This window comes from Ambystoma mexicanum, chromosome 8 (assembly GCF_040938575.1).
Source record: "Ambystoma mexicanum isolate Mex_15411 chromosome 8, UKY_AmexF1_1, whole genome shotgun sequence".
NCBI classification, from domain to species: domain Eukaryota; kingdom Metazoa; phylum Chordata; class Amphibia; order Caudata; family Ambystomatidae; genus Ambystoma; species Ambystoma mexicanum.
In genome coordinates, this window is record NC_090929.1 from 1,181,163,490 (window position 1) to 1,181,191,158 (window position 27,669).

General features: G+C 42.3%; 1 protein-coding gene across 1 annotated transcript; it reads right to left on the minus strand.

The window, feature by feature from the left end:
• Positions 1-1,430: 1,430 nt before the first annotated feature.
• Positions 1,431-27,431, minus strand: LOC138472859 (interferon-induced protein with tetratricopeptide repeats 5-like). Its single transcript, XM_069611243.1, has 2 exons — positions 27,298-27,431; positions 1,431-3,467 (listed from the first exon to the last, which is right to left on the minus strand). The coding sequence occupies exons 1-2, from the start codon at positions 27,300-27,302 to the stop codon at positions 2,006-2,008; spliced, it is 1,467 nt and encodes a 488-aa protein (XP_069467344.1). The 5' UTR covers positions 27,303-27,431; the 3' UTR covers positions 1,431-2,005.
• Between the last annotated feature and the right edge of the window lie 238 nt (positions 27,432-27,669).

Below are 27,669 nucleotides of genomic sequence, written 5' to 3' on the forward strand. Positions count from 1 at the left end.
GGCATCAATGGTTGCAAAAACTGAAGCCTCTAGACAGGGACTGTGCAAATGGAAGGAGGAGAGGCCTCTTGACAACAGCTACACGTGTATGGAGGAGGAAAGCCAGGGCTAACACAATTTTACAAAGTGAGCTAGCCAAACGTTTGCATTTGTTTCACAGTGCACATTATGAGTTTGGACTACATTGATAACAAAGCCAACCTGTTTTGTCAACCTATGCTACTCACATCACAGAACATGAAGTACTCTTATACAGCATAAGCAAGTGCAGTTCAGGGTGGACACTTTTTGGGTGGTAAGTAATGGACATCTGGGTGGATAGCTCAGGAGAAAAGCACTGGCTTCTCACATGACACCAGCCTGAACTTCAAAACGTGAATCGACTGGCAGGTCTGATCAACATTCCGTGGTCAATAACATGAGTACAATTAAATGGGGTTACAATAACAGCTGCGATTGCAGCACCTAGAAGCCTATACCCACATGTAAGTGTGCCATGTCCACTTAACTTTGCCAAAGTAAGCACATGGATTTTACAGACAGTTTAAAGATGACTGTGAGTGGAGTATTCTGGGAACAATGAGCAAGAGGGTCTTTACATTGTATGGTGATCACTAATTTAATGATGACTGATGTTCATTGTTTTTCAGCAGTAGCAATGTGTAACTGAGGAGTTAAGACTGCACTCTTAATTTACATCTGTATTTGACATAATTTGTGATCTTTGTGCACTTGTGTGAATTATTCTCTTTTTGGCATTATAACTTTTCTGTGTGCACCGGCAATCTGTAATATCGCAACATTTTATACCTGAGCAAACAGGTCCGTTTATATATTGGAGAGATCATTAAAGAAACCCAAACTATGGTACACTTCATACAACAAAAGCTGGGTTTGAGAAGACTTGCTGAGCTAAGCACTATTCCTCAATGTTATGCTATGTTATTGGAATTTAAAACGCACAACGCTGGCATTTGCACGCTCTCCAGGTACTCTAGCAGGTCTGAAAGAGTAGGGTTAGTGGGGAGGCAAGGAGAATGCAAGGTAGCTTTGACATTGTGTTGATGCGTGCAGTTTTAGAGTACCATGAAGTATGCATAAAGATCTGTTTCTAGTTATGTAGGCATGTAGTTGGTCGAGCAGGCCAGAGCATAGTATTTGTGTCCATAGGGGAGTCTTGTGGGCCCATGGTGCTAGGCTGCATTGGCCGAGAATGTGATATGTAAGTAGACTGTAGAGATGTAGCATTCTGTTGTTTGATGGGTGTGGAGAGGATATCCTAGAATCTCTAAGTAACCAAGAGTCACAGGTTATGCCTCATACGTTTTCTATAAACAAATACATATTATTGAATTGCCATGTGTTAGTGCCTTAGTTTGTATGCATATAATGTCATTTGATAAATCAACACCAAATTAGATTTCTCAGCCTAAAACTTAATTTTATCTTTAATGCTCGGAAAATATTGTCACTGCAGGTTGTCCAAAGGTAACAATACTGTGCAATCTTATAACAAACAAGGATGTCCCATTAAACCCATTGGGAAGTTTAATATACAATATTGTTAACATGGGTGCTATTATAAACCTTATTACATCTTGCTTATTTAGTACAACAGATGCCAAGAAAACATCTCCAAACTTTTTTCACTCACAAAAGCAAAATAATTATTATTATCGAAAAACAGTTCACAAAATGCAATAATAAATTACAGTAATTGTTTTGTAGTTTTGAAAGAAAAGGTATTGGCGATTGTTTTTGGCATTTGTTGTACCTGATAATGAAGATTAGTTGAATATAAGGTTCATAATGATAGTTCTGTTGGAAATATAGCTTTTTGTGTTTCTTGTGACAATACTGTACAGTCACATTAAAATACATACTTTTTCAGACTAATGTGAAATGCAGGCTGTCTGAAAGGAAATCAATGAAATAGTTAATTTTTGGAGGGAATGTCAAAGCGAGTGATATGTAGATAGAGGAATTTGTGCATTAAGGATATTAATCATATTGAAAGACGCATATCACACAAACCAGACAAGTATTCCTCATTGTCAGGCTCCAGCTGAAGTGCTTTCTCATAGCACTCAATCGCTTCCATCTTTTCTCCATCAAGTTGATGCATGTATCCAAGGGCACCAAAAGCTGTGGCATTCCGTGCATTTCTTTGAAGCATTTTCTCAGCTAAGCGCTTCAGACAAACTTTACACATATCACGTTCATAATTTGCATCTTTGATCATCAGCCCTCTTTTATAATGCCTGATGGCTTCAGTTTCCGATTTTTTGTGATATTCTAGGTAGCGTCCGTAATTTAAGTTTACCTGTTGACTCTCTTGAGGAGTAAGATTAGCCATAGCAAGGACTTTCGTGAATGTTTCCTCTGCTTTTTCGTATTGGTTTGCTTCAACGTACATGTTTGCCAGGTCCGAATATGCATAAATAAACTTCGTTTTTTGTTCGACAACCAATTCAAAATGATAAATCGCATTTCGAATGAGTTCCTCCTTTTCAACGTTAGAGCTTCTGGGAGGATACGATAATTTTGAATACTTCTCATTTTTCTTCATCTGAATCAACTTTTGCCTGTAGCAAAGACCTATTTGGTGATGGAGAAACCCAGATGTTGGTGTCAGGTTTATAGCCCGTTTCAGAAGCTTCAAGGATTCATCTGGTGACCCCTTCTTTCTGTAGAACTTGGCAGCATAGCGGAGGAGATATGGAAGATCTGGGGTCTTCTCGAGTGCCTCTTTCATGTATTGTTCAGCCTCTTCAAATTGTTTCATCTCTTGCAGTTTCAAACTAAGAAGACTCATGACAACAGTGTCGCTTGGATTCAACTTCACTGCACGGCGCAACAATTCTAAGGTTTCATCATCACTTTCAGGGGGTTTTAGTTTAAAAAAACCACAAAGACGATACACTGCTATGGCATACCCAGAATTCCATTCTGGTTCGTCAGGTTCCAATTCTAGAGCTTTTTTGAAACAATCCTTTGCTTTTTCATAATACCTTCCTGCAAACTTAAGGCAGGACCAACCCTGCTCTCCATATATTTCAGAAAGTTGAACCTTATAGCGGAAAGGGCTTGATAATGCTTTGCAGGCCTCTTCCACTTTGGTTATGTATGTATGAGCATCGTCCAGTTGGTTCAGGTGATAATACACCCAGGAGAAATTCCCATAGGTAACAATGCTTTTCCTGTCTTGGTCATCAGTATGATTCTTCTGGATACAATCCGTTGCCTTCTGGAGACTTTCAATAGCCTCTGCATTGTTGCCTTTCAGGTGCTTCACATAGGCAAGCAAATTGTATACCATGGACTTGTTTTTCGTTACAACAAATTCAATTTGGTCATACAGTCTGTCCTCCAAATCATCAAGGTCTGTGTCATCCCTTAGCAGCCCCCACGTGAAGTGGCATTCCATTTGCAAGAGACTTGGCTTCAAGTTATTTTTGGTAACCTCACTGTAGACGTAAAGATAACATTACATTAATGCAAGCATAACCATAGCAAATTGAACAAGGCTATAACACTTCAATGTATATAATTTACAAAACTGCAACACCACATCATGAATGTGCAAGTAAAATAGAGTAAATTGAAACAAGCATCAAATATATATAAGGAACATAGTATATAGATCACTGTTTTTGGAGTTAATTTCTTTGCAGAGTTAATTTCTTCACTTATTTTAAGGTCCACACCTGTTGATGCATCATCCTTCAGGTCATGTTTGGGAAACCCTTCATCTGACGGTTTCATGAATTTTCATATAATGCTGCGTTGCACTATAAGAGTGAATAAGTCATGAATCAGTTCCATCCTACTGAAATAGGAAGAACTAGCGTAAGACAAGGAAGAGTTAGAAGACAGTTCCACTTGTGTATTGACAAAGCAAAGGGGTGTCCAGAGTCACTGCCATAACGAGTATTTATTTTTCTTTATTTAGTTGTGAATACACTTAAAAGCAAATCAAATACATTGTAAAACAATATTAACCTTAAATGCCTGATTGAAGAAAACCTACTATGAAACTGGATCTGACACAGACTCCAAAGGTGCCTTGAACAGGACTCTAAAGAGGATTCCGCAGTAAACATTAGGCACAAGATTTGAAAATGTTCTGACATCCAGTGATGTAAACCTTCAGGTATAAATCTCTTGGGTAGAGAAGATTTCCATTCAAGGGAAAGGTAATGTGTGGATATTATTAGCACCAGGCGGTATCACTCAGCCAATAAGCGGAGTAGGAAGGTATGAATCACACAATAGCAATTGCCTGGATTTTTAACCCTTGAATCGGCTTGGCACTCTGCTGGACCCCACACCCTCTTAGGGTCTCAAAGGGGCCATCTGTGAGGGGTCAGTAATGCGAGGCGGACAACTGTTTGCTGATTTATCAAAGTATGCCATTTTATTCTTAAAATAATATAAAAAATGCCTCATTGACTCCACGCTACTGTGGAATTCCCTGCCTAACCAATGCAAAGGGAACACATTCTAACACAGAATAACTGGTCCACACACTCAGCAACAAATACACAAAGAAAATATATAGCAATAAAACATGAAATGAACAACATTCACAGTTCCTGAATGACCTTCTAATGTCCTGGGTAACCTTTCCCTGGATCCAAAGTCAATTCTGCAAATATTCAACCAAAGAAAGCAAGGTCTTGAATCATTTCTTGATGTTTTAAAGTCAAAGTAAAAATGAATTAACCAAAGTTCCACCGGCAACAAATCTCTTCTTCTGGGTAAGATATTCACTTTACACCCAGGAATGTGTCAGAGTTCAAAAAGGAAATGCAATCTGCACACTGTTAGTAACACACATTTCTTGGTCAACAGCAAGGATTTCTTTAGTTACAGTTTGTAACATTCACAGTGGAATAATTGTCAGGATGACTTTTCAGTACTGCTGCTTCTATGTCAACAACCACACTTCTACTTGATTTGCCATGAGAACAGTCATCTTTGGCTCACAGTACTCCACCTTGTTTAACCTATTGCAATGTTGCATCTACTGACAACCAGATATACCACTACAGCTTCAGTACTTTGGACTACTTCTGCAGCTTCAGTGATTTGGGCTTTTAGACAGTCTTCGACAAAATATACTTAAACGTAATTCATACTTCAACAATCTCTGGTAGACCAGGCACTCTTCCTCTGAATATCTGCCTCTTTGCCTTTGCTGTCTGTCAGCAACAATGACAACCAGGGGTTTCCTTTAAGACTCACTTCTCTCTGCCGTCCACAGTCTTTGGCACTACAGGTTGTGTCTGCTTCAAAATAGTCTTTACAAGCAATCCATTCCCCTTCCCCAGCTTCACCTATACCTTTCTGCCAGATATCAGAACAATTAATTATCCAGAAGCCTTGGTGTCCCTCTCTTAGCTCCAGGTAATGCTTGCACACTTGTATTTTAGGCCAATTAACTGTTAGTAACTTCACAGTATGTTCAGAGTGCTTTTCAATTTCGAGAAAGGCTGGTATTAATGTTAATATGATATGATATGATATGGCATTTATAATGCGTCTAGACACAGGTGTTTCAAGGCACGACGAGGCAAGGGAGGAGGAACAGAAGGAAGACAGACAACGATCTTACTAGGCCCGGTGTCATTCAATTCGCGCAAGTGCAAGGGAAGGGTGGAAAAGGAAAGTGCGGGGGGCAGGGAAGGGGAGGGGAATGTGTACTACATGGGATAATAAATAACAAGATAAATAAAAGAACGACCAGCTGGTGGCAAGTGCAGGGGGAGTGCAGACATAAGTGCTGGTGGGGGGATTGTAGGGATACAGAAAACAGTCCCCAGGTGCAAGGGTTGCCAGGGAGGAAGTGCAGGCGTGCAACTGGCAGGGCTAGGCCCTGGGGAAACCCTTGGCTTGGGAAATGCGTGTTCTCTGCTTCAGTAATATATACACTTTAACTTCTTATTTGTGAAAGGTATGCCTTGTTCAAGTAAAGAAAAGAATGCAATCTTCCTTTAGAAACCACAATTAGGCACACGTAACCACTCCATGATGTTGTTTTTAGAGTTTAGAAATGTAAATTTCGGTATTGAATTGTATTCTCATGTAACGTGAAGGATAGAGTTCAGTCCTCCTCCACATGGGACCACTTCTTGATGTAGTTTTTAGAAGTAAAAGACTGGTTGGGTATTTGGTAATGGTCTTTTCAACGTTCACTTTCTTTAATTGGTGGCTCATGACCACTCCTTCAAATAGTAACAGTCTTATAATGGTGAACAATGGATGTAAGCAGTATTCTCATCCTACGCGAGTAAAACGACTTTTCATTTAAACGTGAGTGATGCATTACCCAATATTCAGGTACTTCCGAGTAACAGTCTTAGAATGGTGAACAAGGGATGTAAGGAATATTTTATTTCTACGTGAGTAAAAGAGCTTCTCATTTACACGTGAGTGCTACATTTGCCATTATTCAGGTACTTCTGATTCAATTAACAACTTCTCGCTTTACTCATATGCGAGTGAACGGGGAACTGGATACTGTTGTCGGCAACGCTTGCACAAGGTATTAGAATGCTGAGCTTCACTTACCATCTTCTTCAACACTTGCTCTGTGGCTTGCACTGATTCTACGACCCCCACCATGACTTCTGCTGCCTCTGGCTGCTTAAGGACCCACACCCTTCCTCCGTGAAGGTGCCTCTGGTCCGGCCAAACACATTCCTGTAGCGCCTCTTGCTCCTGAGACCCACGGCTTGGTAACTACTCCTTGCCTCAGTGTCTCCAGCACATTCAATACGCGACAACCATGGCAATCAGGCTCACATGGGGAAAGACAGGTCTCCTGCACGCCTTCTGCTATACAGCCTCTGCACTTCAGAGTTTGGGGAAACAGGACCCTATCAGACTATGCAGGTGAAATCTTCTGTTTCCATGTTGCAGCATCCCTCTTGTTCTCCCACTTGTGCTTGGTTTGCCGGTCTCGAGCCTTCTTCCTTCTGATACTAATGCTACGGCTTGCATTCCAGTCACAGTTCCAGCTCCCTCATCTCCTTCCAATTCCATGCACCTGAGGGGGGATTTTATGCCTCCCAGGTTTCTTCAGGTGTGTGCTCATAGGGTCAGTTGCCTGACTCATGCAACTGCATGCCTCTTCAGTCCTCTTCCTGATCCCAGTACTTCTGGGATTCTGGGATGCGTAGTGCACTTCTAGACATGTGTTTCTTCTAGCAATTTTAAGAGTAGATCTAATTTCCCTGAACTAATTAAAAGATGGACTGTTAGAATTAGCTGTTCCACATACTCCTTTACATTATACCCATGGGAGTAAGAAGGGTGTCCTACTTGGGATACTATATAAAATTCTTCTGTTTTTAAGGATTGCTCATTTTTAAAAGAACGTATACCCCGCAGATCTTATATGTGGATAAGGGATATTTTAATGGCAATAGGCCATTACCTGTTTTGGCAACCCAGAAAGGTACTTCCTTTCAAAGGACAAATAAAGTGTCCCACGAGATCTCCTCACCACCCTGTGCCCTATCGCCTCCCAGGTTATCCTCCCACAGTATACTACCCACAGGGTTAGGATCAGGAAGTTTCTACCTTTTACTGGCCACCTTGGAAGAGACTTTAGGCGGAGTTTCAGTGAGGGGTCTGTAGGCTTCATCACACATCTCACTGAATGACCCCACCCCTCCACAAAAACATACCTCTTAACTGCTGTCATCAAGGCATGTTTACCCAAAAGCTATACCCCTGATTGGTCACCAATGGAAATGGACAAGGGGCTCAGTGTAATTGTCATTCCCATAACAGCCATCTTTTTTAAATGTATTTTTTTACATAAGAAACTTCTGGTGTTCTCTGTGTCTGCCATTTCTCAAGTGGAAATACACAACGATTAGCAGCCTGGCAATTTTGCCTGGTTTCTAACAGCTATTATCCCCTGCAGCCTTCATTGGTCCGTGACTCCGGTCACGTGACCGGCCCAACACCCCTTCACAAACCTCCCAGGGCAGCCTTGTCCGGGCAGCGGGCCAAGGGTCTACGGCAAAGGGCAGCTCCCTTATGGGCAGCTCCATGTCCTATTAGCCCCTATTTGCCCATGGATGAGAGACAGTGAATAAAGCCATTACTGTGCTCAATGAAAACCCTGCCACTTCTACATTACCACCATTATGTTATAACACTGTGTAGATTACCTGCTTCACCACCTAGATAGCCTGATAGATTAATTAATTAATTTACATTTCTAAAGCCCTCACACAGCCCGTGGGCATTGAGGCGCTGTTACAGGAATGGTTGCATAAAAGTTTTTTTTTTTTGTCTTAGTTGCATATTTATAACGAGCTTAAATACCCAGAGGTTCTAAGCGCACACACGGGGATCAAACCTGTGTTTCTTCGTGTCGTCTTGCTTCCAAGGCAAACACATTGTTGCTGAGCTATCCTCCCGGGATAGATGTATTGGGAGTTATCTTGTGTGTTGCACTGAGCTGTACTTTGGGGGTAGGAATTGTGTTGTACTTAGATTTCCAGAGGTGGAGATGTGTTGCACTTGGCTGTATTTGGAGCTAGGAACTGTGTTGCACTTACATGGATGTTTGGGGATGGGAAATATGTTGGACTTGTATGGATTATTGGAGGTGGAGATGTGTTGCACTTAGCTGTATTTGGGGGTAGGAAATGTGTTGGGACTTATATGGATTTTTGGGGGATGGGAAATGAATCACGCTTAGCTATATTTGGGGGTAGGAAATCTGTTGCACTTAGTTGGCTTTTTGAGGAATGAGATGTGTCAAACTTAGCTGTATTTTGGGGGTAGGAAATGTGTTGCACTTAGATGGATTTCTGGGGTGGAGATGTGTCACACTTAGCTGTATTTGGGGGATAGGGAATGTGTTGCACTTGATGGATTTTTGAGGGATGACGTGTTGTACTGAGCTGTATATTGGGGTAGGAAATGTGCTGCAGTTAGATGGATTTCTGGTGGTGGAGATGTGTCGCACTTAGTTGGAAATGTGTTCCACCTTTGTTGTATTTATGGGGATAGGAAACGTGTTGCACTTGGCTGTAATTTAGAGGGCAGAAAATATGTCACCCTTAGTAGGGTGTAGCAAATGTGTTACACTTAGCTGGTTTTTGGGGGTAGGAAAAGTGTTGCACTTGGATTGACATTTTGGGGGTAGGAAATGTGTTGCACTCAACTAACTGCACTGAAACCTAATATTCTGCATACTCACCCTCAAAGTTTAAACTAAATATAACCCTATATCTACCTCACCACAAACCACACATACTTCGCAACACCCAACATGAAACTAAAAACAAGCACACACAAAGCCCAATCATACCTCAATATCACATGACGGCTACCAACCAACAATGCACCAATGCTCAGTGACCGGGTCTTTGAAAAACCTTCCCAAAGTTGTCCACCACACATTTCTGACCCCTCATATATGGATTCAGAAGTGGGATCGGAATCAGTTGATACAAACTGGGGATCCAATATGTATATTACAGATTTGGATCAGACAGAGATTGAGTCATAAGAAGATTGGTACGGCCATACACTCCCTCTTCTTAAAGAATATGCCTCTTTTATTATCCATGGTTCTAATACCTCCCTTACCAGGGAGGCGATGAATTCTCGTTCTATTTCCATCAAAGGAACCAGGAGAAGAAAAGAGATCCATTGTAATCAAAGGCCTCTTAAAATTAATGTGGGATTACATTATTTTAAACTCTCAGGACAAGCTATTATTCCAATCAGACAGCCAGTAGAAGGGAATATATACCATCTATTCTTTCATCAGAGCTATATTATTCCTGGGAACGATAAACTGCTGGTTCCTTTATTATTAGAAGTAGAATTTCCTGTGTATATATCTGCCTGCATTATGCCTGATCAGGGACCTAGATTTAAGGTGTGCCCCCTAATCTCTAGTGGCAAAGAACTATACCTTTTAATCGATCAACAAATCCTTTGAGATACATAAAGGAGAAATATTTGGAAGGCTGATATATGATGTTGCTTATGTGAGAAACCTGAAGGTGTCCCACCCGCTAGTCCCCGGGGATCTGTCATCCAGGTGGTCAGGACACGGCCAGTTCCTGGGGGTGGACCAGTGCGGGAGTATCACCTGGATGGGGGGGTTTTCGGGGAGTGGAAGTGGGACACCAAAGGGTGAGACTTGGAATGCCCTTCCTTATGACACCTTTTCCCCATCCTACCCAGTAGGATATTTAGAAACTTGTCCCACAATGTCTGCCTCAGCTACAGCTTCTTCTCCATTTAAAGTACTGTTCAACATCCAGTTGTTCGTTTCGTCCAGCCACGGTGGAAGGGTGTGAAACCTTTCGCCAATGTGAGGGCTTGTCCTTCTCTTCTCTTAAAGCTAACTTTTCTGCCGACCAACCTCGTTCTGAACTCTTGGCAAAGACTTAAATGCGAACTACCCTGCACTGTGTGATCTTGAGCAAAAGACTTTTGTCCTATTGACTTTGGCCCCAAGCCTATTTTTCTTGATTCCATCACTGTAGTTCCTCTTTCTAGATTGCCCTGCTTACTTACTTGTTGTTACTGCTTCCTTTCTGTCTAATTTTTTCATTCCCTCCCTTTTAAATTAACAGAGTGCCATGTTGCTCCCACTTCATTTTGTGAGCTTAACTTGTCTGGACACTATTGGGAGTGGTGTGGTGTATTAAGAGTGTGATTTTTTTAACTGCTTCACTTTGGTGAAATGTTATACAACTGAAGAGTAAATAAATGTATATTCTCTTACTTGGAAACCTTGAGTCAGTGTTTGTTTGAATCATTGTAACTGCTGTCCTTTGTGTAACTATTTGATACTGCTCACTTGCTCTTCAGATAAGTCTGGCTGCTCAGCCATCGCTACCACTTTATTGTGTAGTCCAGGCTTGTACCAAAGGTAAATGTGTGCTGCCACTTGTAGTCCTAATTGTGTGTAGTGTTCCCAAAGGGTACTGCATATAATTCTGCCTAACACACATACCACTATATTAGAACACCTATGGGTAAAGTGGTTAATTTAAAACCGTATAGACTCCCGGAAGCCCTTAAACAGATAGTGATTGAGAAAATAAATAAAATGTTGAAAGCCAATATTATCGAGCCTTCTTTGAGCCCATGGTCCTCCCTATCGTGTTGGTCACTAAACCTGACCGTTCCTGGAGGTTTTGCATAGATTCCCATAAGTTAATGCCATTTCCGATTTTGATGCCTACCCCTTGCAACGCATCGATGTCCTAATTCATAAACTTGGAGCAGCCACCTTTCTATTCACCCTAGACTTAACGAAAGGGTACTGGCAAGTCCCAGTATATGGGCCAGATAAAGAAAAGACTGCTTTTTCAACACTCCTAAGACTGTTCAAATTCAAAGTGCTCCCTTTTGGCTTACACGGTGCGCAAGCCACTTTCCAACGCCTTATGGATAAAATATTGCAACCCTATTTTGATTTATGTGGAGCTTATATTGACGATATTGTGATTTATAGTAAAAACTGGGAAGACCATCTTTTCCATCTTTATACTATTATGAAAGTCCTCAGATAGGCCAGCCTAAGTGCTAACCCATCTAAATGCAGACTGGCCAAATCAGTCATGAAATACCTCAGCTTCTTTGTAGGGAATAGGAATGTTCCACCTCAACATGAGAAAGTGAAAGTCGTCTTAGACACACCTACCCCCAAAACTAAAAGAGATCTTAGAGCCTTTCTAGGGTTAATAGGATAATACCGTAGGTTTATCCCAAACGTTTCAGACAAAACAGCTAGGTTAACAGATAAACTGAACAACGCTGAACCCCAGAAACATCATTGGACTGACAGGGATGATATATGTTATCTTAAAGCAAACCCTGTGCCAGAACCCGATTCTAAAGGTGGTAGATCTCTCTAAAGATTTCATATTGCAAACAGACGCCTCCCTTACAGGGTTAGAAGCAGTCCTATCTCGAAGTTGTGATGGATTAGAACATCTCATTTTGTTTATGAGTCGCAAGCTTTTCCCATGTGAAAATAATTACTCTGTGCTGGAATTAGAGGCCCTAGCCATCAAGTGGGCCACTATACACATTATATCCTACTTTTGAGGAAGGAAATTCACACTCGTCACAGAGCATTCTCCCCTAGTTTGGATGAGCCAACGCAAAGACTCCAACCCTCATGTCATGCAATGGTTTCTAGACCTGCAACCCTACTGTTTCACGGTGGAACACTGAAAAGGTAAAGACCAGGGGAATGTAGATTTCCTTTCCCGGTTCCCCTGCGAAACAGATGCGGCTCCATCGCATGGAGGAAGGGTATGTGAGAAAGTTTAAGGTGTCTCACCCTCTAGTCCCTGGGTATCTGTCATCCAGGTGGCCAGGAATGACCATCGCTATTGGATCCAGTTCCCGGGGGTGGATCAGTGCGGTAGGATCACCTGGATGGGGGGGGGGGTCTTTGGGGAGAGGAAGTGGGATACTGAAGGGTGAGACATGGTATCCCCTTCCTTATGACACCTTTCTCCCATCCTACCCAGTAGGAAATTTAGAAACTTTACCCCCACCCTTTTCCGACACAAACACTTTCCCACATTGTGAAAGACAACAGACTCCAGAGTTGTGTACCTGGCATGTCCCAACACAAGGGTCAGGCAGAGTCAGGCAATTGCTGATTACTACACGCACCTAACTGCCCTTTCCCTTCTCCACAGGGATAAAAGGAGGATGCACGAGAGCACACTTTGAGAAAGGCCGAACGCATGAGGAAGCAGCCATTCTGGGATTGCAGGTCAAACAGAGGAGAAAGGCGGTGGGACCTGAGGAGACGACAAGGAGGGAATTGCCCATGCTCTTTTCAACCCAGACCCGCAAAGCCTCAGAGAAAGGAAATGTAAGACTGGGAATTGCAGCTGGAGAGTGGTGAGACGGATGCCAGCGGTACATGGGACCCTCCCACAATGATAGTAAGGGCGGGGAGAAGCGGTTGCTGTTAGGCAAAGTTTGAATGCAGTACCCTCTGGGAACACTACGAACAACTATGAATACCGGTTTGGGCAACCCAACCTTTGGTATAAGCTTGTACTACACAGTTTTGGTAGCGTGTTGAGCAGCCAGGTTTATCTCAAGAGGGAAATGTGAGCTGTAGTGGAGTTACACAAAGATTCACAGTTACAGGTATTCAAATGAACTTTTACACTCAAGGTTTCTTGCATAAAGAATTATTAATTTATTTATCAGTCAGTTATAAAGCCTTCTTCAGAAGGGAGCAATGGAATAGTAACACACAAATATACTTCAATACTATACACTTTGAATTTCTGAATCAGACACCACCCTTTTGGGATGGCCCACAGACACAACCTACATCCACAGGGGACTTCAGTAACAAGGGTGCTGGGGACATTAATATATTACTGTTGGCATTCAGAACACTCTTTAAAAGTTGGTAAAAGGAAAAGATTATTAGAACACAAGAGATCACAATTATTTTTAAGCAGTGCAGATTCTTTTAGAGTTCACTAGAAGAGTCATTCAATTCAATAGGCTCAGCCAAAGTCAATGGACAAAAGTCTTGGATAGGATAAAGCACATCTGGTAAGTAAATGGAAAAGTCTTTGCACAAGTTCTTAGGAGTCTTTGATGAAAAGAAGAATCAAATATAGGGCCACAAGATGATTAGGCTTGTGAGTTGTGGAAGTTAGAAAGAAGAAAAGGTGCAGCTGATGACTTATATTCCTGTGCAGCTCTGCAGATCTCACTGTTCCTGGGCCTCAGTTGTGGGGACAAGAGGGAGGATGTCAGGGGACTCCTGAACTGCACTGGGACTGCCAAAACCTGCAACAGGCAAACTTCACTTTCAGTGGCTGTTTCGCGTTTCAGCTACCGCAAATAGCAACAACGCAGTTCCTGGCTGTCAAGGTGGACTATCCTTGCTTCTGGGGTCCCGCACTCTGCGGAGGGGGCTCAGGCTTGGTCAGTCCTGCTTCGTCGGAGTCCGGAGGATCTTCCAAAAGCTTCAGGCTAGCTTAAAAGTAACACACACATTCTGGTGTCCCTCTCCCTGGCTATACGGTTTCCTGCAGCAGCTCTGAGGAAATTCAACCAGCTCCGGAATGGGTGTCCAGGTGGCTTACAATAGAGTTGATTGGTCCCACCAACTCAAAAGGGAGAAGTCGTCCTTGCAGGGGCTTCTCTGTCGATGCGAACTTGGCAAGTTGGCATTGCAGCAGGGCTTCACAGGGCAAACCAACGGTTTAGGAGTTGCAGCAGGCGTCCTCTTCAAGCTCTTCTTCGGTCCCTTTGTCCAGTTGTCGACTCTGCCTTCCAAGCCAAAAGACTCGTCTTTTATTCAGTTCTATCCCATTAATTCCAGCCTAGCTGTCACTCACCCAGCAGGGTGGCTGTCTGTGCATTTGGGTCTCTTAGGAGACTAAGCACAGGGAGTTTCGGGTACCCCCCTCACTTCCAGCCTACCCCAGACACTCTGGAGCCAGAGGCGGGTTTCACTCAGAAACCCTGCCAAATGCGAAATGAACAAAGAAAGCAAATCTGGTGTGGAGCGCAGAGAAACTCTCTAGAAGGACCTTTCCACAAAGATATGGCGCAAAACAAAGATCAGGCACCATTTTGTCAAAGCTGGCTCTGTGCCATTTTGAAAAAGATGGCTCCCACATTTAGCATTACTGGAGCTGCGAACAGCCGAGGGAAATGCAAACCATGGTAGTTCAGAACAAAACTACTGCCACCAGCCATTCTGTGAGAAAAGGGTAACATAAAAATGTTACATGAGCAGTTAGACACGGCATACTAAGTAACCCCTTCCGCACTCTATTGTAAGATAGGTTGTGCTGGGTCTAGCAAGTAGACTGCTAAGTAAAGTCAATTTCACTTTACTGTTCTGGGAAACAGTAGTTTATCCCAAAGAATGTTTTTAAAAGACTTCCCTGGGTCACTGCACTGAAGGCGCTATGTGACACAATGTAAAAGATGATGCCTATGGAGTTTGTCAGACTCCATAATCAAAAGAAACACAGAGGTAAAATTCACATGAAAATACATGAGAGAGTGGGAAAAAGAGTCTCACTCTGTCCAGGTTAACAAAATCGAGTCCTCAAAATCCAGCAAAGTTGCTCGGGGTCTCTAAGGTGGAGGGAATTAGCACATTTTTGAGAATTCTCCCTAACAGTGGCCATTGTGGTACCATCCTTGACTTCAGCGGCAAAAGAGAAGCCAGCGAGTTCAGCACTGCCAGTGAATCGGAGGAAACTGATAGTGGACCGGACTGTGTTAGGCTCAAGGTTGCAGTGGCAACATTGTATATGAAGATAGAAGATAAAAGACAGAGGTCTGTTGTAAGTGAAATTGGTACCAGAAACAGAGTGGTCCGGCTGCACGTGGGTGCTCATTCGAAGGGCTCTGGCTGGTACACCTTTCCCGAACTAAGATAATGAATTGAACTAGGTTGGATTGAAACTACAAATACCAAGAGGCCTTAGCGGAGGCTGGCCTGAGGTGTCAAAGTGGTCATATGAGGGTCAAATCAACACCATTTTACAGTTGAAAGTCTTTGACACTTTGTGGAAACAAAGTGAACTGTGTTATGGTGGCAAACATGAACCCAACAGAGGGATGCCTGCGAATTGGAGTGAATAGTAATACACCTGTGAACATTGTCACAACAAGTGTGAATCTGACTGAGGGATGTCCACAGTGAGTGGTTGGTCTGAGCCTGTCTGAATGAAGCTACCATTGAGAGAAGGATCGGAGCCCGGTTGAAGGGGAAAAAAGGGTGAAGAATAATCAACCGACGTGAGTAAAAGGACATTTTTGTTTGTTGTTTATGGCACAGCAGGCCCTTAGAAGCAATACTCCTTGCATGAAAGAGACTTGGACACAGAAGTCCCTGATATTGATGAAAATGAACTGTAACCTTATGGGAGAATCCCGGGAGTGTGCTGTGCTCAAGAGTCCTGCCTTGTCCTGTGCTAAAAAAAGCAGGGAAGGAAGAACCTGGCCATAACATCCTGACTTATAATTTTGTGAACACTTCTGTCTTTTCTTGTGAACATTATCCCACACTATTTTGTAGCATAGCGGTAAGGATTGGCAATCGTTTTTCTTTAGTATAGGCCCTTTCCTTTGACTAGACTCTACTAGGAGTGTATTATTATTATTATTATTTGATGGTCAAAGATTGTTCTCATCTTAGATTTAGGTTTGGATTAGGCATTTATTTCACCCTTTTAGAGTTTAATAAACACCCTTGAACTGTGATTACTTGTGTCTGTCTTGCTTTGATACCATGCCTTCATTAAACTTGGGAATCTTGGAATCGAGAAAAGATTACAAACCTAAATTCACATCAAAAGTTAAGACCAGATCCCTCTGAGTGTGAAGTTAATGAAACTAAGTGTGTTTTTTTTTAAAAAAGGAAGGAGAGAGGGAAAGTATGTTGTACTTTTTGAAAAAGGTCCATTAGAAGGGGGCTAAAATTCTTGTCCCAACCTTGAGCCCATGAAGAAAGAACCATCTGATCTTTCATGGCGTTCAGAGGCTGACCAGGTTACCTAACCCTTGAATCTAAGCAATCCCGTTTTGACAAAAGGAACCATGTCAGGAACTTTCTACCAGTTAACCATAAAACATTGTCATCTACTAATTATTATAAAGTTCCAAGTTTAAATACATTGCAGAGATCAGAATCTTGTAAGGGTGATCATTTTCTAGGATTCAGAAACCCAGGATTTTCTGAAGGTCATGTCTCCAAGGAATTAGACTGTTTGAGATGTGGGAGTTTTTAACATGCTGTTTATTGAAGTACATCCACATTTCCATCTATTTTGAGGGATGAGTGGGACGAAGAAAATTATGGAATTTCTTATGATAATATGATACCCCTGCAATCCCCCCAAATGGAATCTAAAGGTAACCCTGATGTAATGTGTTGTACCTGAGAAAAGAACATTATAACAGGTAAATCAATCTGGGCACAGTTAGATACATGGAGTAGAGGTTCTGCAGTACAAGCTAGCGCTCTTCCAGCATATGGGGGAACCCTATGAGAAAAGACTTTTGGTTGTGTTCATGGACAAGTAGAAGGACACTCCTTAACTTAAGTTGATATTACTATTATAGCCAAACCCATGTTGGTATTAGTGGCAGTAATACCAAATCTTCCTACCCCAATGATTTTAGGAGTGAAATTCCACATTCTGTTGAGTGTTTTTTTTTTATACCGGGTCAGGGGTTTTGTGATAACATTCAATGGTGTTTGGGCGGGGGAGTATACCAGAACAGGGAACATCGAAGTAGTAGGCCTGGCATGGGGGTAAACCAGGTGTCATTCAAGTAGTAGGCCTTGCGTGAAAGTAAACCAGGTGGAAGTTGTAGACGCGCTATGAAGTGGTGTTTAAGAATCATCCTGGTAAACTTTCACTGTGGAAGAAAGTCTTATATAAACTTCTGCAGAAGTATATAAGTGTTTCTACACAAACATGCTGTGACAAAATAATCTTGACAAAGACTATCTATGTTGACCTTGATGAACTAAGGAAGTATCCTTGGTTCATGCAAAGAAGAGTGTTTGAGTTCTTACTATTACAAGTGGGAGCCCAACAATTGTGTTGGAACTTTTCGTTATCAAGTTGGAACCACAAAGAACTGTGTTGGAGCGTTCTGTTCTGTTAATAAGTTGGAATCACAAAGAAATGTGTTACAACTTATTTAACAGAGAGGATTTCCTTACTCTTTTTGGAACTGTTGAACAGAATCCTGCTTGAATCTGGGGAGGGGGAATGTACCCAGATTATAAGGAGAAACAGTTATCTTATTGTGAACGTAACTGTTATATTTGTTGATTTTGAAGTGCCATATATTAGCTTGTATTATTGTATGTATAAGTGTGAGGGACAGAAACCTTATGTTAGAGTGTTTCCCTTAGTTTATTTTACAAAGGGAAATACTACTCAGGGTAGGAATAGTGAGGTGTTTATCCAACCTTTCAGGTTAGTAAAATGACATTATTTGAAAAACCTTCACCAAGTTGTCTGCCTCACAATTTTGACCCCTCACACCTATTGCAGAGCGAATAAATTGGTGCTAAAGGTGACCACTGCAAGTTGGTCATAATGGTCTTTTCATCGTCTAATAGATATTACCCCGCTCATTCTTTTAATTATAATGTGAATGTGAGCTAAAGAGCCCCAGTGTATGATTGTCTTGGCATTTATTTAGTGTAGCTCACACCATGTAATAAATCAGTTGTTTAGAATATTGTACGTTATATGAGGTATTTTTAAACTTTCTAAATTCTTCAATGCCTATCCAGTTAAAATGATGTTCAGGGCCTATAAAGCTATTGCTATTTTGTTATATTTCATTTGCTAACGTTGAAACGGGTTGCCTCGGTAATGTATGGTTTAAGTCAAATAGAATTGTTCCAAATAAATCATAATTTAATTTTGCAAACAATCTCCAGGCTTCTGAAAGGAACCTATTGAAGCTACTGGAAACAGATTCAAGCAAAATGGAAGGTTCCTTAAAAGTTAACCTGGTTTCATTTATGTTAAGTCTGTTAAATAACCCTAGGGCTTCATCATCTCAGAAAATCTGGCAAAGTGTTAGTGCTCTTTGTGTCCCTTCAACAATGTATTTTGTTTTCTATCAGCCAATTCTATAATTCTATAGGAGTCTCTTCTAGATTCAGTTTAATATTTCTAAGCTTCTGTTTTATAAAAAAATCTTCTGTCTGGCCTACCTTCTTTAATAATCCTTCTGAAATTAGGAGATGATAGGAGTTCTGAAGTTTTTCTTTTAGAAGAGTTGCCAAATAAAAGGTCTTTAAACGTGGGCTCCAATTTAAACGGTATGCCGATCTTTCAAAATTTAGGAAACAATTCCCTAAATCCTCCCCTTCTCTATAGGGCTGTAATATTTCTTGTAGAATTACTTGTCTCTGTAAAGATGCAGATATTCTGTCGAGCCCTTTCTGGAACCTGGCTTCAGACTGCATCTGGTGTTTTGTCAATTTTGTTAAAAGGGCATCTAGCGTAGCAATTGTTACTTCTTCTGATTGTATTTCTACTTGTCTGGTAGAAATTCCTTCTGAATCGCCAGGAGGGGTAAGGTATTCCTTGCTAGTGTCTGACTCAGATCATAGATCTACTTCTATGGGTGCTTTGACCTCCGTTTATCCTGCTTCACTTTTAACACTGTCAAGAGAAATTGATGAGAGGGTACATGAAATTTAGGTTCCAGGCACAAGTGTCAAAGTGAGTTTACTATAAGATTTGTAACTATAGTCTGACACTCTTAATATAGATTAGGGTTTTTTGCTGGTCAAGTTGGAAGGCTGTTTTAATTACTATTCGTTGTTTTATTTTGAAGATGATATATTGTGGTTTAACATGTAAAACAAACTCCTCTGCCACTGTAGGGTGTAGTATTTGTTTCATAAGGAAACCTTAACCATTTTCTTTCTTGTAGATTCCTGGTTTGTATCAACTTAGTCAGAAATGTAAAGCGGTCAAAGTTGTGAAGTTTTCTTAACAAATGCCTTTTTATTATTATATAAGGCTCGATTAAACACCTCACTATCCCTAACGGGATGAGGATTCCTGTGCCTAAAATAAACTAAAGGAAACAATCTAACAAAGGATATCTGTTCCTCACACTCATATAACATATAAACAAGAAAATGTATTGCAGTTCAAAACAATAATGATTGATTTCACAATGTGATTACACTCTCTTCATAACCTGTGTGAACTCCCCTTCCCCAGGTTTAAACGTGATTCTGCTTCACAGTTCAAGAAAAGAGCACAAGAAAATCCTGATTCCTAACAAAGTTCTAATACAGTTTGAAACAACTTCGACTTGTCAACAGAAAGTTCCAACACAGAAGATATAAGTATCTTCTCCTTCTTTAAACATGTTCTCAGTTACTCAACAGCAACAATGAAGTCAGGATGATCTGCCATTCTGAAGACTTAAAGAAATACAAGTTCTCTGTAACGGCCTTGAATGGCTCTTCCTCCAGCACCACACACAACATAAAGGGCCTCATTACGAATCAGGCGTTAAGGGGTTAACGGCGCCGTAAACAGTGCCGACCCTTAACGCCTGATTCCGAGGTTCCTTTGCGCCATGGTGAGTTTAACGCCTGCTTTTTGCAGGCGTTAAAATCCATGGCCCTAAGGGACCATGGTGCTAATTACGCCACCGTAATTTACGGTGGCGTAATTAGCGCCTTCCCCACTCCCATTATGCCCTATGGGGCAAAAATGGGAATGGGGAAGGGTAAAACGGGAAATGGGGATTTACCGCCCCACTCACCTTGGAATGGGGCGGTAAATCCGCCATCCACCATGGTGTAAACGTTGTTTACACCATGGTGGTAAGGGTACGACCCAGGCGGTAACTTACCGCCTGGGTCGTAATGAGGCCCAAAGTCTTTCTGTCAAGACCACCTTGTAGCACTCCTTCAACTTTGGCCTGCTTCCATGCCAGGCCAACAATATCCAAAGGTTTGCCATCTGGGTATACTCCTTTGCCCAAACAGCTTGCCTCATAACAAGTGCTTTTATGGTCAAAGTCAACTGATAAGAGGTTTACAACAGATTCACACCATTCATCATTCAACAAATTGCAGCTTCAAAACTGTCCACTACTTTTCAGGGAAAACAAGATTCACATTGATGCTCTTTAATATTCTCCTGCAAATTCCTTCTGGATACCTTTCCTTATAAGGGCAGCCTTTTTGCCACTCCTGTTTCCCCACTATACAAACAACCAAAGACTGATAGGGATAGGGTCTCCTCCTGCCGCTCACCTGGTTTGGCAATGTGTGTGTAACCCTGTGTGTACCAGATGTTGTACAATTATGGGCAACACATTTCAGAGTTAAAATACCTTGCATTAGCCCCCTTCTGCTGTTGGCAATCTTGGCTATGTCGTATTCACCTTGGTTTCAGTTTCCCCTGGCTTGGGCAATGCTTTTTGAAATTTACTCTCAACAAAGTCACCCCCATTGGTGGTTGGGTTTTCCATGCTGCTGCTGCTATTTTATAATAGTTCAGTATTCAAAAGTATTGTGTGAATCACTTTCATTCGCACGTGAGTGCTACTTCTGCTGCTTTGTACTAGCTCAGTAAAAAGTAACGCGAGAATCACTTTCATTCACACGCAAGTGCTGCTTTGCACTAATTCTGCTTCCACATAATTGCTGCTGGCTCACCGAATGCCTGCTTCTCTCACACGAGAGGGGACAGACACTCCGGGGTCACTGATAAACTGTGTACTCACCGGATAACAAGAGCACCACTGTTCCCCTCGTCGCTCACAGAACTTCTTCTGCTCTGGCTACTCGCAACTCTGCAAACTGCTTCGGTGAGTCGGCCTTCACCTATGCCACTTCCAATTTGAGCTCCTCTTGCTCCCGAGGCCCACTGGGTCACCCCAACCTCCTGGAGACAACCTAGAGGCCCTCGAGTGCACGCCAGGCACCTGAGACAACCTAGAGGCCCTTGGGTGCATGCCAGGCACCTGTGGCAGCCTCCTGCAAGCCTTCCGCTGCACAGCCTCTGCAGAACAGGTCACAAGTGGGAAAGCTTTCCTCCTGCATGTCTCCTGCTGTTCTACCGCTGCACATCAGATTTCTAGGGGCACAGACCCTCTCAGGAACGCAGCTGATATCTGCCAAGCAGTGGACCCGGCATCTTCTCACTCCACCAGCTTCTGGCTAGACTGCCAGCACAAACCATTATGCTTCTGACTTCCTCTACTCTTCACCAACAATGGCATCTCCTCTTCCTCTCCTCATGTGGCCTGCAAATGAGATGGCCTTTTAAGCCTCGATCTCTCCCACAGGTGTGGGTCATCTGAATTAATAAACTAACCATTCCTGCAACACTGTGCCTCCTCAGCCCTCTTCTTTGTCCAAGTACCTAGAGAATTATGGGAATTGAAGTCAATAATGGAAAAATGTGGTTTTCTTATTTCTGGTGTTTTACAATTAATCCCCAGTTTGTTCCTTATAACATTGTTTAGAGGAACGCCATAAGAGTTATTCATTAGCCTTGATTGTACAGGGGAAGGCAATTCTTTTATACTGATGGTATTTAGAACTTTCCTTTCACTGCCCCTTTGGGTTTTAGGGAGTTTTTCAGCTTTACAGGTCTCCCACACTTATCATTACATGCATTGCAGAGCCATCTTCCCTAGAGGGAGGCAAATACTATGTCTCATCCCACAGGGTCCTTTTCTCCTCCCAGGTGACCCTACTGCAGAAAACCACCCCCAAGGTCAAGATCAGAAAGTGTCTGCCTTTCCCTGGCCTCTTGAAAGGAGACTTTATGCAGGGAATTAGTGAGGAGTTTGTAGGATTCATTACAAAAGACTAAGCCAAGCCCATGGTCATAAGGCCATGGGAGTAATCTTGGGGCAACAGCATGCATGTGACACTGATGGAGGTTCCCAAAGTCTGTATGAAATGTACTAATGCATCTGTGAATTGGAGACCTCATGCATCCTCATGCAACCTGGGCCGGCAATGGCCATACGAACATTTGAGCCAAGTCACACATTCCACAACACCACCTAGTAGCCATCGCTGGATGTTCACCTCCAGTTCTGAGCAAGAACAGCAAGACATTTTGGGTATGCAAATTAGCTCAAATGCAAACCATTTTCTCTCTGAAATTGTCTTTGTCTAAGAGGGCAGTGCTACTTTTTGCATAGCTTTATCAACCCAAGACAGACATTCTGGTGTAATAAAATTGTCTTTGCCGAGCGTGTCTTCAGTCACTTACTTATAGAGCAATGTGTGTCCTTGCATCTGTCTCATACTGAATTTCTGTTCAAAACAATCACTGCAATGTTTGGCTCTATTATAGGCAATAGATAGGTTGCCATTCATGCCATAATATGCCCAGGTACTAACAACACTGAGCAACTGTTGCCATCTTATTCCCAGTGAGCCTTGTTAAGACACTGCCTGGAAAATCCCCATTGCATATCTACACAAAAGCCCAAACTATTGGCTTTGCCAACACTTGTCTATATAATGCAACCATTCATGAACATGATGCATGGCATGTGCAGGTCTAATGAGGTTCTTGCAAGATTGTGTTATGTGGTCAAAAATAGGAATACTGTTTGGTGGAAAAGGGCCTTGAAATGTGTTTGGTTGCCATATTCCCTGTTGCTGAGCCCCCCTTGAGTGCAAATATTGTTGCCAGGCCCCCCCAGAAGCCATATCTGCTTATCTTTCCCATTACATGAAGTTGCCACATTTTTTAAGGGCTTCGCACCCACCCCTGGATATCTTTCCGGCTCCTCTAGGGCGGCCAGCCACACAGTTTGAAGACCTCTGATCTAAATGGATTTCAACAGTTGAGTAGAAGTTGTAGAGTGAAAGCAAGGATTTTATTTTTTTCGGAAAAAAATTTCTTAAGCTAACTTTGGTACTGTCTGACAGCAAATACTGTATATGGTTGTTTGTTGGGGCCTAATAAAAGAAGTGACATTCATGTTGTGTTGGGTTTAGTTTCAAGTACTTGGAAGAGGTCTAGGATTGGTTGAGTATGAGGCATGATTTCAGGAAGTGGATACTGTGTGCCAATTACACTTTGGCATACCTGTTGGTGTTGTCAGAATGTTGGTGGAGAGTGATGTTTTTTTTTCTAGAAGTGCTCCAAATTGTTCCATGTATACATTGGAGAGTGGATGGAATTTTGGGGGACAACCTATGTTACTACGAGATGGAGGGATCGGCATGACTCCATCTGTATGTGCTGCTATTGCCATGCCACAAAAGTGGAAACAATTTGAGAATTCTAGCTAAACCCCATATGACTGGAGAGGGTCAAGAAAAGAGTCTGGGGTGTGCCGTATTTGATAAGAGAATCAGAGTGCAACATCCAATACCAGTGTTACTCCCTTCACTAAACAAGAAGAAACGTTATAGAGGGTGAAGTGTCCCTCATGATAGTAAAATACATTGAAAAAAGGATTTCAAGTCTGATAACCCGCTTCCCCACTCCCCCTTACTTACCTGTGAGCGGCACACCTCCTTGTGTGCCGCCGTCTCCTGCATCTCTCTGCAACGCTGGTTCCCTTCACTTCCATGCATGGGAACAGGCACCGCAGGGTCCTCTTTTTTTTCAAAATGTATTATACTACCAATGTTTTAAAAGTGAACAAGGGTGCGGAGGACACCCCTGCATCCTCTGGTCCGCTTGTTCACTATAAAGGCACCGAATAGTACACGTATTTGAAATTTCGGCTGTTCGTTTTTTTCAAACTGCCGAAATTGGAACAAATTTACCACTCAGTTGTTTTTTTCCGATCAAATCTGCGAATGCCTTGAAAAAAGCGTACTTGTAAAGTAATTCACCAAACTGCACTGGTCACATCGTGCCATTTTTGAATGCGGAAAATATTAGCAGCGAAATGTAAAGACACGTTTTTGTTACTGCTTAGTGAATCACCAAATGCCTGTGGGATTGACCCTTTGTCCCTCACTTGCTTGCAAACTCCTTTTTCCAACTTCCAATTTTAATTTGCAAAGAGTCTGTTATTTGTGTTCAAACACACTTCTGCCCAGCGGTTTCCACCCAGTTACATAACTGTGTGCAGACAGGGCAGTTTGTGCACGTCTTCCAGATGCACACCCCCCCTTGCATTTAATTGTGAATTGCTTGCATTCCGTTGATGCATACTGTGTGCACGTTTTGTGCAGAGGGATGAAACCAATCCTTTCAATGAGCATTGTCATATTGTGTTTGTGATCTGGTAACCTGGCAACCTGTACACCGTATAGACATACCATTCACTGCAGTTTGATAGGGCAGTTTTAATGCTTTTCCGCTCTGTCATCAAACGAACAGGGGTTACTATCTTGTTTGCTAACCCAGCAAACAAGGTGTGTGCTCGATTAGCAAACACGATGGTAACACATGTCAAGCTATGCGGTAGGTACAAACTTAACTGGTGGGTGCTAGCAGCAATACCAAAGATGTGGGGGGACCCAAACCATTGTATCTTGTGTTGAAGCCAAGCAAAATAAGATAACATGATACATATTCGTTCATACATATACATATTGTTTTGGTCCTTCCAAAAGTGTGTGTGGCATACCGAGGGATTATGTCTTAATATAGTTTGGAAGAGAAACCTACGAGCCAATGAACCCCTGTACACTACTATTGGTTTCCATGATGTTGTAATTAACTGACTTATTTCATGCAGTAATAGTTGTATTGTAGTATATTAAGCAAATGTTTCTTCACACGAACAGAATTGGGTTTATATGGAGCTGTAAGTGACTGACTGCACACCTATGTTTTGTGGATGCAGTTCATATCTATGTACATGTCATGATTTCACATGGGATCGGTTTTCTTATATACCATGAAAATTGGGAAATATGATTGGAAACATTTATTGAAATCAAAGAAAACATGATATCATTATAGATGGATGGCTCTCAATTGTGGGATATATTCTCCCCTGAAGGTTCCAAGTGACATCTGATGGAGGAGAACGACGGCAGACAATGATTCAGAGTTAGCAGCAGCCCATCTGTAACTTCATGTTGTGTATGCTCACCCCCACATCCCTCTTCCACCCAATGCAGCATCCGCATGGACCAGCATTGGGGGAGGTGGAGAGGGGAATCCACAGGGGACTACCTCAACACAAAGCTTCCTTCCCCCTTTAAAAAAGGAAAGACACACTCCTTGTCATCCTCCTTCACCTCACTTGTGTGCGTCCCTCCCCATTCCCGAACAGGAAAACTATACAGGCATCTTCCTGGCTACCTCCCCCATATCTCTCATGTGTCTTCCTGTACTTCCCGAACCCCAAAAAGGAATTATTATTCCCAGTGTTCTGCCACGTCCCCCACCTCCTTTCTGCAAGATCCCTGCTCATAACAAAGCATCAAATCCCTGGTCTTATTCCCCCCTTCCAAGGGCTGGAACGAGGGTAACGGACCGGTGCCCACGTTATCCGCCCTTGCGGGCTGAAGGGCCGTTACCCGCGTTCCAGCCCTTGGAACGGGGGTTTAACACTATATTAGTATCAGGTTTACAGCTCCTATAAAGTCATTAACTCTCAGAACACTGCTGTGAAAAAACACTAGCAGACACTTAAGAGCAAAAAGTTTGATGATAGGGCTTGAAAAAATTAGCTATAGATCTGAGGAGAATGTGTTTAGGGCGAAAGTTGGTGGGTAAATAACCAAACAACACCTAGAAAACTGTGTGTACCTCCTCATTTGCCAATTCTCCCTAGCTTTACTCTAATGCAATAGTTTCAGCATATACAGCCAACATACTTGCCAACCCTATAAATGTAGGCAGTACGCTACTGCTTTTTAAGCAGTCCTAGCCCCTACAGATGTGTGACAGCTCCTACTGCTTTTTACAGTGGCAGGTAATTTTTGTGACTCTAATACAGGCTCCAGGACAAAGCATGCAACGCATTAGTCTGTCTGTACAGTGGGCTGGTAGGTGATTAATTTGGGCTCAGACCAATCCATTGACCTGACAGCTACATGACTCTGTCCTGTACTCTTGCCGGTACAACCCTTAAGTGAACCACCAGTGAAGGCAAGTGGCAGAGCGTAACACCATAACACAGCATCTGCCTATCAGACTGAGAGGGGTATCGGTCTCCATGGCATTCAGTGTTCACCTTGCACTACAGGAATACATATGTATTCCCCAGGCTGCTGCTTCTAGAGAGCAGTGGCAAACGTTGCCTACCAGCTGTGTGTGATCACCTTCTGTGTAATTGCATTTGGTGTTAACTTACCATTTAGAATTATACATTTTTAACATTTGAACATCTTTCCATGTTGTGCTGTTTGATGGGTTGTGTATTTTAGAATGCTTCAATGGTACCAACAATGTATGTTTTGTATTTTCCTGTGATATCATTGTTATGCGAATTATTATTTTTGAAACTTGAAGTAGACAATTTTTGGAACGTCTTTTCGGAGGAAAAAATAATAATAAATAAATCCTACATCTTTTTGGTCACATAATGTTGGCAAATATGAGCCAAAAGTAAAACACTCTACACATACCAGCATACTTTATGATTACACTTCTGTTTTCAACAGGAACTAAACACCTGGGCGGCGTGCTACATCTGTCTATATCTGCCAAACTGGTGAAGCAACGTAATGCAACGTCATTGTCTGATACTATGACAGGACCAATCAAGCTGTTTTGAGAAAATGGCATGTAAATAAAACTACATACGTTTGCATGCAGCGCCTTCCGAATCTTGCCTTACCTCATGTTTTCAGCTCTTTACGTCCACTCAGACTCCGATAGACAGTCTCCTCCTCTGCTACCAGTAGACTGCCCGGGCTGTGTGCTCAGTGCTCTTACAGAAACCACCTTTATAAACCTATCTCCAGTGTCATGTGACTTGAGAGCGGCGCACTTATGTGAATGGAAACCAGAAAATGAAACTCAGGCACGGCTCCAAAGAGAAACAGAAAGCAGCCGCAGTCCCCGGGAAACGAAACTCAAGGAACCCGACATGATTATGAAAACAATGACCTCACACAGAGGCGAGCCTATTGCTTTATGCTGAACCTTACTATTTGTAAGAGTCCCAGTTAACGTTTTACATCATTTTTTAGTGCTGTACGTGTTTGTG